The sequence below is a fragment of the Microtus pennsylvanicus genome, chromosome 1, assembly GCF_037038515.1.
Source record: "Microtus pennsylvanicus isolate mMicPen1 chromosome 1, mMicPen1.hap1, whole genome shotgun sequence".
Lineage (NCBI taxonomy): Eukaryota > Metazoa > Chordata > Mammalia > Rodentia > Cricetidae > Microtus > Microtus pennsylvanicus.
Genome location: NC_134579.1, coordinates 164,366,186 through 164,383,344, shown reverse-complemented (window position 1 = coordinate 164,383,344; position 17,159 = coordinate 164,366,186). Strand labels below are relative to the sequence as shown.

General features: G+C 46.8%; 1 protein-coding gene across 3 annotated transcripts in view; it reads left to right on the top strand.

The window, feature by feature from the left end:
- The window catches only part of Pdss2 (decaprenyl diphosphate synthase subunit 2), a 242,778-nt gene extending 232,364 nt beyond the window's left edge, over positions 1 to 10,414 (top strand). For 2 of the 3 annotated variants that reach the window (XM_075944547.1, XM_075944537.1), the window contains one exon: positions 9,606 to 10,414. In XM_075944547.1, coding sequence (XP_075800662.1) covers positions 9,606 to 9,764 — 159 coding nt within the window. In that variant the 3' untranslated portion in view covers positions 9,765 to 10,414. Of the gene's footprint in view, positions 1 to 3,587; positions 3,669 to 9,605 lie in introns of all 3 variants that reach the window. The other variant, XM_075944538.1, reaches the window with a different exon arrangement.
- Positions 10,415 to 17,159: the final 6,745 nt, after the last annotated feature.

Genomic DNA, 17,159 nt, shown 5'->3' with positions numbered 1-17,159 from the left:
CTAATTAGCATACATAATTAAAAGAGGCTCTGATTCTCTTCAAAGACCTGACCATGCTGCACATCCCTAATGCCTGGGCCTGAACTCCTCAGAGCACTCGGGCTTTTCCCCTCTGTCTGTTCATGCATTAATAATTCTCATAAACTCACTAGGCATCAGTAACAAGAAAACATAATTTTTAAAGCTTAACAACTGGGTTGGTAAGATGGCTCATCAGGTAGAAGCATTTGCTTCCCCGGGCCTGATGTCCTGAACCTCCCCACCCACAGTGGGAAGAGAAAACCAGCCCCTAAGTCATCACTGGAACCTCCAGACAGTTGCACAAGCACACACTCACATCTCTCCACAGCGGGAGGGAGGGAGCAGTAATGAAAATGTCTAAAGCTACTCACAGCACGGCCTGGTAGCACACTCCAGGATTCTCAGATGTGAGGTGTAGGATTACTGTAAAAAACAAAATAAATAAATCACCAAGTCAGGCATAGTGGCTCCTACCTACAGTCTCAGCACTCAGAGGACAGAAGGAGTTCAAAGCAGCCTTGCCTACCCAAATCCAGCATCAAGAAAAGGAAGAGAAAAAAAAAAAGAAAGGGGAGTGTTTAAAAAATTAAAACCTGTAGCTGTGTCCTGCTGACAATTTTGCCTTCGGTTGTACAGCCGTGGCCCTCCTTTGCCAGGGCCTGCAAATCAGGGAGAGCCCTGGTGCCAGCCACGCCCCACTCGGAGGCAGGTAAGTGCTGCTGCCTGAGCACAGAGAGCCATTGCACTGGCTTGGGGCAGGGCCTTCGTCTCGGGGCCTGCTCCGACTCAGGACCTTAGACGGTGCTCTCACTGCACCTATTCCTGCATCACATTTTCTCAGCTCTGGCTCAGTCTCTGAAACTGTGATGATTTGTCGTCTGGTTTGGTTGGGTTTTGATTTCGGACAGAGGGTCTCCCGAGTAGCCCAGCCTGGCCCACAACTCACCATGTAATTCAGTGCTGGATTATCAATGCATTCTATCATGCCTGGTTTACTTCATGGATTCTCACATCAAGAGAACATGCTTTTTTGTTTGTTTTTCAAGATGCTGATCACTTTTATATCCCATTATATAGCCATAATTAAGTAAAAAGTGCTCCTGCTTTCTAATAAATAAAGTTATTACAGCTAGGTGGGTTATCACAGCCTGTAATCCCTGTACCCAAGAATCTGTGGCAGGAGAATCACAATTTCAGCGCTAGCCTGGACTACATAGAGAAACTTTGTCTCAAAAAAAAGAAAGGAAGGAAGGAAGGAAGGAAGGAAGGAAGGAAGGAAGGAAGGAAGGAAGGAAGGAAGGAAGGAAAAGAAAGAGAGAGAGAGAGAGAGAGAGAGAGAGAGAGAGAAAGATAGATGATAGATAGATAGATAGATAGATAGATAGATAGATAGATAGATAGATCGATCGATCATTCTCTGGCCAGGTGTGGTGGCTTTGCATGTAATTACAGCCCTTGAAGACTGGGCAGGAGGGTTGTTGCCAGGTCCAATCCATCTTGGGCTACAGAATGAGACCCGGTCAGGAAGGAAGGAAGGAAGGAAGGAAGGAAGGAAGGAAGGAAGGAAGGAAGGAAGGAAGGAAGGAGGGAGGGAGAGAAGAGGGAGGAGGAGGAGGAGGGATGGAGGAAGGAAGGAAGGAAGGAAGGAAGGAAGGAAGGAAGGAAGGAAGGAAGGAAGGAAGGAAGGAAGGTTGGAAGGTTGTTCTCTGTGGACTCTTGTCCACATCACTTGGTATATCATCCCAGCATCCTCTCTGACAAAATGGATGTTTCCCATCTTTCCCTGCTATCCTTGAGCTGAATCGCCACTGTGTCCACCTCATAAACAGTCACACCCCATGCTAAGACTCCCCCCTTTAATATTCTGAGGGGTTTGTATGCCTGTTTTGAGACAGGGTATCACTATATAACTCTGGCTGTTCTACTGTGTAGACCAGCCTGGCCTCAAACCCATGGAGTTCCACCTGCCTCTGCCTCTGTAATGTTTTTTTTTTACGTTAGTAGTTGGCAATCCAGTTTTTATTTTTTTATTTTTATTTATTTATTTATTAAGGATTTCTGCCTCCTCCCCGCCACCGCCTCCCATTTCCCTCCCCCTCCCCCAATCAAGTCCCCCTCCCTCATCTGCTCAAAGAGCAATCAGGGTTCCCTGACCTGTGGGAAGCCCAAGGACCGCCCACCTCTATCCAGGTCTAGTAAGGTGAGCATCCAAACTGCCTAGGCTCCCACAAAGCCAGTACGTGCAGTAGGATCAAAAACCCACTGCGATTGTTCTTGAGTTCCCATTCTTCCTCATTGTCCGCTATGTTCAGCTAGTCCAAATTTATCCCATGCTTTTTCAGACCCAGGCCAGCTAGCCTTGGTGAGTTCCCGATAGAACATCCCCATTGTCTCAGTGTGTGGGTGCACCCCTCGCGGTCCTGAGTTCCTTGCTCGTGCTTCGTCTCCTTCTGCTCCTGATTTGGACCTTGAGATTTCTGTCCGGTGCTCCAATGTGGGTCTCTGTCTCTGTCTCCTGTAATGTTTTAAAGAACTTGAACGATAGCTTCCCAAAGCAGACAGGGATTCTGCTCAGACCGGTCTAAACATGAGCAGCATTTGTTACTCAGAAGGTGTCTAAAAAATGTCAAGTAAAATGCCCTTCACCTTTCCTGCCCCGCTCTTTCTGTGCATGTCTTTAATGGGATGCTCTAGCGGGGTATTTGCTTAATTTATTTAAGGTGGGCTGCACTTCCACAGTTATAAGGTTGACTTCTAGATTTAGTTATTTTAGTGTCCTAAAGTGCTGTGTCAGAGAAATACAGACTGCCAGGTCACTCGTTTGTATTTGTGTGTGTGTGTGTGTTGCCGTATGCCCCGTGCCGTGTGCCCTGTGTTGGGAGTGATTTTCAAGCCTGAGAACCAAAGCTCTTTCTGCCCATCACCTTTTGCTTTTGCCAATCAAAATATGCATGAAGCAAGAAGTAAAGAATTGGTTTTGAATTGTTATTTGTTATTGTGCATATGTATGTCCATGGTGTGTGGACACCTGTGCCATGTGTGGACATGGAAGTCAGAGAACAGCTTGGTTGTGTCAGTTCTCCTACTTTTACATCAGTTCTGAGGATCGAACCCAGGTCCCCATGTTCATACAGCACACACCTTTACTTTCTGAAGCCATCTTACCAGCCCCCCTTACCAGGTGTCATGTGGTACAGCTCTTTAAGCCCAGCCATTTGGAAGACTGTGGCAGAAGAATCACGTGAACCTAGGAATTCTAGGCCAGCCTAGGCAATACCAAAATTCTAACTCTAAAAAAACTAGTAAAGCACAGTAACCCAAAGTAAATGCCCCTTTAAGTAAAGTGCACTCAAATTAGGATAATAACTAGAGTGATCTAGGAAGTGTTTCTCAGGCTGCAACTCTGGCTCTGTGAGTGTGTGTGTGTGTGTGTGTGTGTGTGTGTGTGTGAGAGAGAGAGAGAGAGAGAGAGAGAGAGAGAGAGAGAGAGAGAGAGAGAGCGCTGGAGAGCTGGGATTACCGCTGTGAGCTACCACATCTAGTGGCTTCTGCTTGCTCTTTTCTAGGACAGGTTCTCACTGTGTGGCCCTGGTGGCGCTGGCCTGTAACTTGCTGTGTAGCCCAGGATTGGTCCTGTTGCCTCCTGAGTGATGAAATTAAAAGCATGTGCTCACATCTGCTTTTTGAAGTTTCCTATGTGAATCTTGTGATCAGCTTCTTCAAGCTCAAATTAATGTATCTTTTCAAACAGTATTTTTAAAATTATATTATCTGTTGTGTGTTTGTATATATATGTGGGCATATGTTCTAAGGTGTACATATTGGGGTCAGAGGACAACTTTTGAGAATCAGTTCTGTCCTTCCCTTCCACCCATAGGTTCTGGGGAGAACTGAACTTAAGTCTGTGAACATTCTGGGGAAAGTGGTCTACCAAACTAGAAGCTCTATTAGCTATCATCAAATATGCAGTTGAACCTGTTTCAGTAAAGATCATAGGGGATTGAGTGTAGTTCAGTGGAAAGAGCAGTTGCCTAGTGTATATGAATCCCTAGGTTCAGTAGAAGAGGCAAGTGGCACATAGGCCTGTAATTTCTGCACTCAAAAGGTAGAGTCGAGGAGGTCAGAAGCCACACAGTGAGTTGGTGGCCAGCCTAGACTGCATGAGACTCTGTCTCAAAAGTAAAATAAAGTTCACAAAATATCCTACAACATAAAAATATTCTACAGCATAGCCTGTAAAAAAAAATGACAGTGTCGTTGGGCATAATGTCCCACGCCCACAGAAGACAGAGGCAAGTGTACCAGGACAAGTACAAGGCCAGCCTTGGGCACATAGCAAGTTTCAGGACAGCCTGGCTGACTTAGGGTTTCTATTGCTGTGATGACCAGAAACAACATGGAGACGAACGGGTTTATTTCTTACAATGCTCAGGACATCCTCGTCACTGAGGGAACTCAAGGCAGGCACCTGGACGCAGGAGCTGAAGCAGAAGCTATGGAAGATTGTTTACTGTTTGCTCACGTCAGCCTGCTTCTTATGCAGCTCAGACCACACGCTCTGGGCCAGCACCACCCCTGAGCCCACCCATGTCCATCAAGACGATGTCCTACAGAGTCCTTATGGGCATCTGGATGGAGGCATCTTCTCAGCTGACAACATGAGCGCGTGTCAAGTCGACAGAAAGCTATTCTCACACAAGGAGGCAAAGACAAGAGGGTCTTCCCAGGTTCAAAGCCAGCCAGAGGCTGCTTAGTAAGAGCCTATCTCAAAGCAAGCAAACAAAAGCCAAAAATGTCATTGCAGACAAATGTAATATGTGAACTTTGATTGATCATGGTTTGGAAAAAAAAAAAACCTGGGACAAATGGACTGAGGTGTCCATTAACTTATCAAAGCAGATGCTGGCCTCCAGAGGCTCCCTGCATCCCTCAGTCTCTACCTGTTACAGGACCTTCCTGACTAGCATACCCATCCCCTCCCCTGAACTCTCCAGCCCAGGTGTGGGCTGGGCTTCCCTCCTGCCAGCTCCTCTGGCCCCTCCCTGTATAACAACCATTTTGGCCATGCCAGTCTCTTGGCCCAGGCCACGCTGGGCTTCCCTCCTGCCAGCTCCTCTGGCCCCTCCCTATATAACAACCATTTTGGCCATGCCAGTCTCTTGGCCCAGGCCACCCCTCTTGGCTCCTCTCCCCTCCCACTTCTCTTCAAATGGCCTCGCTCAGTGTCATAGTGATCCTGTCCTCTTCCAGATGGCTATGCTCGCCCTCGTATCTAAAATAAACCTTCTCCACCATATCTAGGAGCAGTCATGTCCTTCCTTTTAAATTTTTTCTTCATTGAAAAACCATTGGACTGAGCTGGAGAGATGGCTCCACAGTTAAAAGCATTGACTGCTCTTCCCGAGGATGTGGGTTCGATTCCCAGCACCCACATGGCCACTTACAAATGTCTGTGGCTCCAGTTCTGGGAAATCCAGCACCCTCTTCTAGCCTCCTCGGACACTGCCCAAGCATGGGATGCAAGCATAGGTGCAGGCAGAAGACCCACACACATTTTCTTTCTTAGTTAAATGGACGAAGGGTAAGACAGGACTAAATCTGAGATATAGGAAATTATCTAACTCTTCACGTTAACCTTTGGTGCTGGCGAGATGGCTCAGCAGGTAGAAGCACTTGCTTGGCAGCCTGTCAACGCGAGGTTAGTTCCCAGGGCCCAGGATGCAAGAAGAGGACCACATCTGCATGGTGGCCTCTCACAGACATACACAATAATAATAATTAATAAGATGAATTAGAACTGTTTCTAGTTAGCTCTTAGAGAGATCACAGTGTTGTGATTATGTGAAAGAATGTTCAGGTGAAAACTAGGAGGAAGCACCCTGCTGCCAAGGATGTGCCCAAGCCAACTCCCAATGGTGATTATGAAATAGTTAAGAATTTTCTGATCCCATGCGCCGTGCCATCTTGAAATCAGTCATAATAGGCATATTATGATATTATAATACAGAAGTCTTCAAATGCTACATCAAGAGCTAGTTTGCAAACATACTACTGCTTATGGTTTCTCTCTCTCTCTTTCTCTCTCCTCGCCCCCTTCCTATATTCTTCCCTCCCTCCCTCTCATGTAATCCAGGATGGCCCCTGAACTCCTCCTCTTTCCAACTCCTAAATGCTAGGATGCTGAGATTACAGGCATTACTACCACATACAGCATTCAAGTTTTCAAATACTTTATAATTAAACTTTGAAGAAAAAGAAATACAAATGTCTTAGCCTGGTCTTCAGAGCTGCCCTGGGTCCCCTGACATCTATCTCTGCAAGCTGTGCCATTTGGCTGTGTTCCCTCCCTGCATGCTCTGCCTGCTGCTCTCTGCTGCACTCTTCCCTGCAGTCTCTTGCTGCTCCTGTCCCGGCACCCGCTTGCTGTCAAGCCCGCTCTGCAAGGCTTTCTGGAGCGCCCTGTACCTGTAGTCCCTCATTACTGCCTCCACTTTCTTGTTAATTAGCTCCCCAGCCACGAGCAGAGAAGGATCATTCCACTCTTCCATGTAGTGGATGCTCCGTGAGTTCTTAGAAACTCAGCAGAATTCTTGTGGACACCCACCTGCCTGCAGTCGCCAGCCAAGGATCTAAAGCACTGGCTTGTCTGGTTTAGATCCAGGAAGATTACAGATAAAGAAAATGGGGGCATACCCTGCCTACTCTGAGTCCAGCTGCCTTGAGGTTATTGTATACCAAATCAGAGCAGATCTGACCTGATCAGGTTGACTGCCACAGGCGGCAGCAGCTGAGGCCTTGGAGGGAGAGCTAGACAGATATACCACCCAGTGATCCATTCTGTCTCATGGAGCCCCCCAACCTCCCCTGAAGAACAGATATGATCTTCACTTTGAGCTGAGAACAGTTGATTGGCTTCCCTCAAACACCAGCGCTGCAATAGAAACTTGAAGCTGGCTCTGCACTAGGGAAACCTAGGCTGGAATATTCTCTGTGTGGGTGCTCAGAATTGGAAGTTTAGTAAGTGCCTCTGGAGGCTAAGGCGTCAGAAAATGCAGCCTCTGGGGTAGGTGGTGCATGTTTTAGCCCCATCTCTTGCCCATCTAAAGCTGAAGCCGAAGAATTGCCAGAGAGTAAGGCAGGCAGGGGCTATATCGTGAGTAGGGCAGGCAGAGTGATATGCTGTGTCCCCCAAATGTGAAATGGCCTGGCAGGTAAAGGCACTTGCTGCAGAAGCTTGACATGAGTGTGATGCCCAGAATCCACGGAAAGGTAGAAGAAGAGAACCTGATCTCATCACACATGATTTGGTAGGTGTACACACACACACACACACACACACACACACACACACACACACACGTTATAAGAAAAACTGAATAAGAAATGTGACCTCTGATCTCAGCTTTGCTGAGTTCCGTCTGTTATCCTGAGTCACTGAGTTTCTCCGGACCTCTGGCCTCTTGATTGTAATTAGAGTAATAAACCAGCACATATTTTTTATTCATGTTGCATAAATTATACAGTAGCTTAAAATCTCACAAGGAAGCCAGTGGGTAGAAAATGAAAACACAACACTATGTAATAATACTGAACTCCAGATGTGTACAGGATAATCTAGGAGCCTAGAGGAAGAAGAGCAGCTAGCTCCTACTGCCGTAATCCTAGCGTGCGGCGTGCCTTCCGTCCAGGTGAAGTCTGGGGAGCTTACTAGACATGGAAAGATGACCGCCGGAGAACCGGTGTATCAGCTTTGAGAAATGCAAGCAATTCCTCTTAATACATGAGCAGAGGCAGGAAGAGGGGAGATGAAGCTGGGTAAGAGCAAGAGGAAGGACTTCCTGAAACAGCTTAGATTGCTAAGGCTTTTGGAAGGCAGCGACAAATTTCAAACAAGGCTGTATTTGCAGTGTAGTAGAAATTCTTCTTGGCAATGTGGCATGGTAGATGGAGTATGAGGTGCAGGATGGTTTGGGGAGGCTCTTTGGGAGGTAATCGTGAAGTGTAGCCTAGCTGGGGGCTCCCAGGGTTCCCAGTAGCACAGTTGAAAAGAATGAAGCAGAAATCTGAGAGCTCGGATGGAGCTACAGGATGAGGGCTCACTGAGTGCATCAGAGAAAACGTCCACATCAGAGCCTGGCGGTGGTGGCGCACGCATTTAATCCCAGTGCTCAGAAGGCAGAGGCAGGCGGATCTGAGTTCCAGAACAGCCTGATCTACAGAACAAGAACCAGAACAGCCAGTGCTATGCAGAGAAAAAAAAACAAAAAGAAATGCCCATGTCTGTCGCGAGCAGGAGAGACATACAGTAGTCACTGCTGTGACTCAGGTATCCAGGCTGAGAAGTACCTACTGTGTGGCTGTCCCTGGAGCCAGAGGGAAAGCCCTAGAGGGATTCACAAGGACAGTTCCTTGCTGCAGCCTGTAAGTAGCATGCATCTTCCATGACTCACAGGCTGGGTCTTGTACAGGGCCCCACTCACCTCCACTCTAGGGGTCAGAGGGTTTAGCCTGGGATTGGTCTGGTGAGCTAGCCTGGGAGTGCCTGGGTTGACTGACTGATGGAATGAGAGATACCCTCAATGCGCTCACTGATGAGACTATCAAACTGGAGCCAAGTAACTTAAGGTCAAAAGATGAAGCCTTTTCCATCTCTAAATCATAATCATTTTGTTAGGTTTTTTAAAGATGTTTATCATTGGTTATGTGTATGGGTCTCTACACATGAGTGTAGTTGCCTGTGGAAGCCGTGTATCCCTGGAGCTGGAGTTACAGCTGTTCTGACCACCTACCATGGTGCTGGGGACTGAACTCGGGTCCTCGGAGGAGCAGCACAAGCTGGGTCCGATCTACACCACCCTCTTTTGGTTTTTTGTTTGTCTTTGAAATAGGGTTTGGCCATGTTGTCCAGGTTGGCCTCTATCTCAGAGAAATCCACCTGCCTCAGCCTGCCAAATTTTAGGATTAAAGGTGTGCACCACTCCTCCTGACTCCTTGGTTCTCTCTTACAATCCCAGAGAGAAATTGGAAGTCAGCTTGTTGGCTAGTGTGAGTCTGTTTTATTCTTTACAAAAAAGGCTTTGCTTCATTCTTCCCAAGTGAAGTATTTTGGTCTTAAATAAGTCATAGTCAGGTTTTTAGTAATATATATCTTTCTCGTGTTTTCATTTTCATTACTGTGTCAGCATAAGGCTTTTGTTGTTGTTTGCTGTTGTTTTAATTCAAGTTTGAATGAAGATGTTAGTGGAGGCTTCCTGGAATAAAATTGGGAATGCCAGAGAAGTCAGGGCTTGGCCTTGTGCTGCCTTCCCAGCAGGGCACTTTCAGCAGATCAAGGGGTGGGTGTGGGAGGAGATGTAATTGGGCTGATTGGAGCCTATTGTGCTGCTCTGGAGAACACTCCTGTAGCCTTAGGGGGATGGTGCCTGGAGATGGCCTGGAATGATGGCCTCTTTCCTCCGCGGGAGGGAGCAGGAATACGGATTCACATCTGTCCCTGCCTTTGTTTCCAACACGTACCCCCAGTTAAATTGTAGCCCTCACTGTACAACCGAAAACTGACTTATTGTGCTTTTATTTCTTAACAGTTGCGAGAAACAATCAAAGCTGGCAAAGGTGTGACTTCAGCTATTGACCTGTGTCGTTACCATGGAAACAAGGCACTGGAGGCCCTGGAGAGCTTTCCTCCCTCAGAGGCCAGATCGGCTTTAGAAAACATTGTGTTTGCTGTGACCAGATTTTCATGACACCACATTAAAAAGACACTATTGTTCCTTGGCTGAAAAACCCAGAGAACAGGGTGGAGAGGAGAGCTTTTGAGATGAAATAACTAATATGTTAATGATTTTTAAAACGTATGCATTTTTTTCCTATTCTTTTACCCCGTTGCTTAATGAATCTATCTTTTTGGAACCACTACAAACAAAACGAGAAGGAAAAAAGGTCACCCAGTTTTCACTTGTCACGCCAAAGCACACTTGAGGCTGCAGCAACAGAAATAATTAATGAGACCCACTCCTGTGACCTCAGCAAATGGACAGGAAATAAGTCCTTATTGATTGGACCACGCCAGGGATGGCGCCAGTCCGATGGCTGTGGTTTTCTTCTGAAGAAGACAGAACAAGCTGGAAGCTGCAGGTGTCAAGAGAAACACTGGGTGCCAGCCAGCATGGACACATCAAAACCTGATGACCCGTCCGTTGTAGTGGAGACTTGTTCTTCTATAAGTTAAGAAAAATGGGCGTTGCTTGCTGTCTCAGAATCATGTCTGTGTGGCTATATCGTGAGAGGCCTGTGCATCTCAGTTTTTATCATATTTGGGAGAGGTGGGGAAAATGTTCTTAAGTTGCCAAATTCTTGAAGTTGGAGATTAAAGTTTTACCAGGTGTTGATTCAATTGTTATCAGAAATTGTCTGTGTAATGGAAAAATTAAAAATGCTTTGGATTCCCTGTGGTGGCAGGCAGCAGAAACGCTTCAGGTCTTCCAGCAGTGTCAGCGGGCCCTGAGAGCAGCCAGTCCCAGGCAGGGAAATGGTTGCAGGTCCCTGAACAGTGGCTGGTCCAGGGCAGGGAGACACGCGGCAGCGAGCAAGAGACAGAGACATGGATAGGCACGCCATGCAGAGTGAGGTTAGATATTTATTCTGTGGATTATGGAAGGGAGAAGGGGAGAAGAGCAGAGAGAGAGAGAGATGAAAGAGAGAGAGAAGAGAGAGGGGTGGGAGAGAGAGAAGGGAGAGACAGAAGTGAGGAAGGGGAGAAGTGGGGAGAGGCAGAAGCTGCCTCTTCTAGAGGGAGACTGAAAAGAGAGAGACTCAGGCTGGAAGCTGAAGATCTGCCTGTCTCAGCAGATGGGGAGGGAGTGGGTGTGGCTTGTCTCTTAAAGAGACAGAACAGATCATTTACAGTCTGCCTTTCTGTCTTAAAGATCAAGTCCAGGACACATTTCAAGCCAAACCTGGTGGTGCATGCCCTTAATCCCAGCTCTTGGAAGGCAGAGGCAGCATGGTCTGCAGAGTGGATTCTAAGACAGCCAGGGCTATACAGAGAAATGCTGTCTCAAAACAGAGACACATTTCAAAGGCCACTGTTTTTATTTCAGACACAGCATACTCACCTATGCTACTTTGATTTAGGGACTGCCTCTGTTTTTTACGACTTTCCGAAATGTAACTGCTGTAATGGGACTCCTGGTAGGAGATCTGTTTTAAACTCAGAATGGCAGCTTTTGGTCTTGAGCCACAGACACTGAGTTACAGAAAGAGTCTGAGCAATCGCATAGGCTGCAATCGGACACTGTCTCAGCGTGGTTCACGGGAGATGGTTTCTGCGGTCTGCACACATGCAATATGAGGATACCGTTGACAAGAAGGCTGAGTTTACACAAATGATCCCGACTGAGATTCAGCTGCCATCCTCCGTGTGTGCTGTAATTACAGCCCTATCTGGAAACAGCAAACACAGTAGCAGATTGTATTACCCGCCTCGCTCAAACACGAGGGGAAGTTATTTTAGTTGAATTCCTCCTCCCAAAAGCTTCACCCTGGCCCAGCATGTGGCATGCAGTGAGGAGAAAATGGAAGCCTACAGACGGTAAGGTATTATGAGCCGGCTCTGTGATAATTGAATGGCTTACACTGCCGCCTTCTGTAGTCCTTACATTGTCCATAGAGCCTTCCACTCCGCTGTTTGGAATGGCTCTTCTCGGTGAACTTGGCTTAATTAGTAACTATGGCTACAGTACTATAACGCTGGCTGGATTCTAATCATTAACCACCACAGGGAGGAGCCCGGATGCAACTGGATGGCCACACAAGACAGGGAGCCTGCATCAGGCCTGGGGTCTGGTTCACTGTCTGGCCTCTCAACAGTCACTCCGTCTCACCTCAATTTCCTCTTCTGTAAAATGAGATTAAATGAGCTGAGTGCCAAGTCCCCAAGGATTGCTTCACTCTGTGACTTTACTATGTCACGCTGGAGTGGCCACACCAGGAGTCCAGCACTTTGGGAGGCTGAGTCTGGCTAGGCTCCAGAGTGAGTTCAAAGGCCAGCTTGGACTAAATAGACCCTGTCTGAAAAAAAAAAAACCAAATAAATCAAAGTTTACCATTTCTGACCATCTAGTAAACGTGCTGCTGCAGAAGACCCAGGGAGGAGGAAAGGGGAGCCACGAGAGCCTCTGACAGAAGACAGGAGCCTAAATAGCAAGCTTCTGCCCCAGCTGCCTCACGTGTGGCCTAAGCCACATCTGAAATCATAAGCCCAGATACTTCTGTTAGTTGTCTTGGTCATGGTGTTTTATCATAAAAGAAGAGTAGACTAAGACAAATGATATCAGCTACATATTGATTAGATGGTGAGCTAACTCATTCACGTGTGGCTCAGTCAAGTGCCTGCCTAGCGTGCACAAAGCTGGGGTTCTGAAGAGGCTTTGCATCCCCATAAACCTCTCCACCAACACAATAATCCAAAGCAGACCAAATCAAACCGAGTTAGAAAAAGCCCAGGTAAAACCACGCATTTGTTCTCTGGGTTGCTGTTTAAATACCCTGTGGGCTGAGAACATGGGGATGTTCTATCGGGAACTCTCCAAGGCCAGCTGGCCTGGGTCTGAAAAAGCCTGGGATAAAACCGGACTCGCTGAACATAGTGGACAATGAGGACTACTGAGAACTCAAGATCAATGGCAATGGGTTTTTGATCCTACTGCACGTATTGGCTTTGTGGGAGCCTAGGCAGTTTGGATGCTCACCTTACTAGACCTGGACGGAGGTGGGTGGTCCTTGGACTTCCCACAGGGCAGGGAACCCTGATTGCTCTTTGGGCTGACGAGGGAGGGGGAATTGATAGGAAGAGGGGGAGGGAAATGGGAAGCGGTGGTGGGAAGAGACAGAAATCTTTAATAAATAAATAAATAAAATATATAAAAAAATAAATAAATACCCTGTGGGAGTGGTCTTGAGCATCTCTGAGAAGGGGCCATCCTTTGTCGGGCTTTCTTGGGGGTGGAGTCTGGACTGAGGCAACTCCCAGGGGAGAGGGCTTGGGATGGAACTTCCACCCAAACATTTCAGACTCCTTGGATATATGGATGGCAGGGACTGGGGAGAAGCCTTAACCCAAGCAGGTTCACTCCCTAGCACTCCAAACACTGGATGTGGTAGCTTAGCTCTTGGAATATAGAGGCCAGGCTTCAATCCAAGACTAACCTCAGCTACATGAAACCCTGTCTCGGAACGTAAAAACAAGGAAATGCAGCTATAGTAAAGGTTTTGGGGACACCTTCTGTTAAGCAACACTTCATCAAAGGTTTGCCCAGAGACAGGGTCTCATGTAACAGGTCAGCGTGACGACACCCTGGCCATCCTAAAACCACTCCCTACATAGACCAGGCTGGTCTTGAACTCACAGAGATCTGCCTGTCTCTGCTTTCTAGTGCTGGGATTAAGGGTGTGCACCTTCACATCTGCCTAATTTTGCTTCTTCAACAAATCTAAATGAATAAGTAATTTAAAGACCTTTGAACAGTGGGGACAGATGTCACTCAGTGCTGGAGACATGAGTTAGCAGTAAAGTGCTGACCTAGCATTCGCAAAGCCTTGTATTACCCAGCGCTAGAAGACGAAAGGGCTGGGCATGGAGAGATGCCCCAGAGGTTAAGGGCACTGGCTAACTTGGTATCCAAGGACCCAAGTTCCCAGGACCCATGTGGCTACCCCACTATGGAGAACATTTTTCCTTCCCATAGCAACCCATTGTCGGCCTTTAGATCCTCAAGGACGGATAGGAGCTTATCAAGCCCCTCCCACACCATGGCAGGATACTGATGAATCCAATATCTCTGTGCAGAGTTTGTACCGCAGGTAATCCCCGCTGCTGTGTCTTGGGGAGAGAAACTGCCTCGTCTGGCCCGGAGGACAACATTCCTCAGTTCCCCACCCTTCCTAAGATCCTTACATTCTTTCCACCCCATTTGCCCTGTTCCCTGACGTTTGCTGCTAGGGCCCTAGCTCAGTGTCATGATGCTTGCCTAACATGCGCGAGGCCCTGGGTTCAGGTTCAACCGGGTGTAGAGTCATATGCCTCTAAGGGTTCTGGAGGTAGAGGCAGGAGGATCAGAAATTCAGGGTCATCTTCAGGTACATAGAAAGCCCAAAGCCAGCTCTGGATACATAGAGACCCTGTCTTTCAAAACAAACAAACAAACAAAAGAAAACAAACCTTTTATGTTGCTATAGCGAAATGCCCGAGGCTGGGTTCTTTATGAAGTTGACTTTCTTAGGATTCTGGTAGCCAGAAACTCCAGACTTCATGGTGCTGACGTCTGGTAAAGGGCCCTAACTTCATGAAGCAGTATAGGTGTGGAAGAGATCACGTGGTGTGAGAAGAAACAGAAAACTGAGAAATCTGACTTGGTTCTTCTATACCTCCTGACCAGAAACTAATCCAGTCCCAGGAACTCTGACCTACTCAGTGACCTAAGCTGATGAGAATGTACTAATGTCTCCACTGGCGGCACCGCAGGACCTACTCACCTCCCACTAGTTCCCACCTCTTAAAGGTCCACCCACCTCTCATCCACATACCAGAGATCCAGTTTTTAGAACGTGGATTTTTGGGGAATAAACTATATCCGAACTGTAGGGACCATCCTGAATGGATTAAACTGGGCTATCAGCTAGTTTCCTGCCTGGGTTGATGATGCTTCTGATGTTCTTGCTATTGCTTGCTTTCCCAGCATTGGCCTCTCGGGGCATCTTGCCCTAGCGCCCCGTTACAGGGCTGCTTAGATGCGCCCCATACATGGCTGCTTAGATTGGGGGGGGGGGCGTGGCTCCTTGCTGGTGAATTTCCACAGCTGCTGCTTCCTGTGCTTCCTCCCTCCCCCTCCCTCCTCCAGGAGGGTTCCTCTCCTTGCATGGTTTACATACCATAGCGCACACGTGGAGGTCAAAGGGCAACTTGTAGCTGTCAGTTCTCTCCTTCCATCCCATGGGGGTTCCAGAGAACAAACTCGGGGCTGTCAGCTTGGTGGCAAGTACCTTTCTCCACTTGGCCACCAACTAAGTAAGTGATAGAGAATAAACATGGTCTGCCTGCCTTCCCCTCCCGAGAGCTGAGGTTACAGACATGTGATACCACGTTTGGATCTTTTTGCATCTTGTTTCAAAACATCTTTACTGAAGTACAGTTTATATAATATATAATAGAAATGCTTGTATTCATAATACATGATGTAAATTTCATAAATTTTGTTTATAATTCAATGACTATATAATACTATTAATATATAAATAACATATATGTAATATATATTATATATATAGCCAAACATGTTGGTACATGCCTTTAATCCCAGCACTGGGAAGGCAGAAGCAGGAAGAACTCTATATGAATTTAAGGCTAACCCAGTATGCAGACAGATTTAAAGGTTAGGCAGGGCTGCGTAATGTGACCCTCTTCTTAGACAACAAAAACAAAACTATCTACCTGTACATGTGCGTGAGTGTGTGTGTGTGCGTGCGCGCATGTGAGGGTTTGGTTTGTTGTGTTTTTGAGACAGTCCACTAATATACCCCAAGTTGCCCTCATGATCAACAGCCAAGGGTGACTTAAAATGTGTGTGTAGGTTCTGCTCCATAGGCCAGAAGAGGGTAAACTGGGTCACAAATGGTTGTGAGCAAATAGAAAAAAGAAGGAAGGGGGGAGGGAGGGAGGGAAGGAAGGAGGAAAGGAGAAAGGGAGGAAGGGAGGGAGAGAGGGAGGAAGAGAGGGAGGGAGGGAGAGAGGGAGGAAGGGAGGGAGGGAGGGAGGGAGAACAGTCTCCAGCTATAGGCTGCTCTTCCAGAAGATCTGGGTTCAATTCCAAGCACCCACATAGCAGCTTGCAACTGTAGGTGGAGTTTTTCTGTGCTGGCAGCCAATCCCAAATAATCACTCAGAAACTTAATTGTAAATGCTTGGCTGATGCTCAGCCTTATTACTAGCTAACTCTTACATTTAAATTAACCCCCCCCCTTTTTTTTAGTCTACACTTTGTCATGTGGTCTGGTACCTTTTCTCAGCATGGCATGCCCATCTTGCCTCTCCCTGACTCTGATGGAGACTCCAAACTCTGCCCTTCTTCCTTCCAGCATTCTCCTAGTCTGGCTCTCCTGCCTAACCTTATTCTGCTCAGATATCAACCAGTCAGCTTCTTTATTAAAACAATCATGGTGACATATATTCATCCAGTGTAAAGGAATATTTCACACACAACCATCTGTAACTCCAGGCACCCAAGTGGTGCACAGACAAAAGACCCATACACATAAAATAAAATGCAGAATAAGCAGACAAATACAGACTTTATGTACTCACACCTTCATATTCATGTGGGTGTGAAGTAAAAAAGTAAGGGCTAGAACAGTCACATATACCCCCCCCTTTATTTTTTCTTTAAACATCTAGCATTTACATCTTTCTTCCTGGGTCCTAACCATCAGTTTCTGGCATTATTCCCAGGTTAGCCTGCTGAGATTACATGGACCATGACATCCCACTGTAAATAGCACTTTCCATCTTTCTCTTAGTCTGTGATTTTTTAAAAAATTATTACACTTTTATTTAGAGAGAGTGTGTGTGTGTGTTCATTGTGTGGGTGTGTGAGTGTCACAGTGTAGGCGTGAATCTCAAAGGACAATTTTGGGGAGTCAGTTCTTTCTTCTACTATGTGAGTTCCAGGATTTGAACTCAGGTTGTCTGGCCATCTTGCAAGCCTCAGTCCTATAGCTTTCCTTGCCTTGTCACAGGATTATTTAATCCAGGAATGTCTTAGTTGTTTTTCTGTTGCCTTAATAAGACACTATTGCTGTGGGACAATGGTCTGCACCCTGTCAATTATATTTTAAATAAATGCTGATTGGCCAGTAGCCAGGCAGGAAGTATAGGCACAATGACCATACAAGAAGTAGAGGTGGGACAATGAGAATTCTGGGAAGAGGGAAGTTTGATTCTGCACTCCTGATCCAGCCACAGAGCAAGCAAGATGTGACTGCCTCACCAAAAAAGGTACCAAGCCATGTGGCTAACATAGACAAGAATAATGGGCTAATATAAATTATAAGAGTTAATAAGAAGTCTGAGCTACTAGGCCAATCAG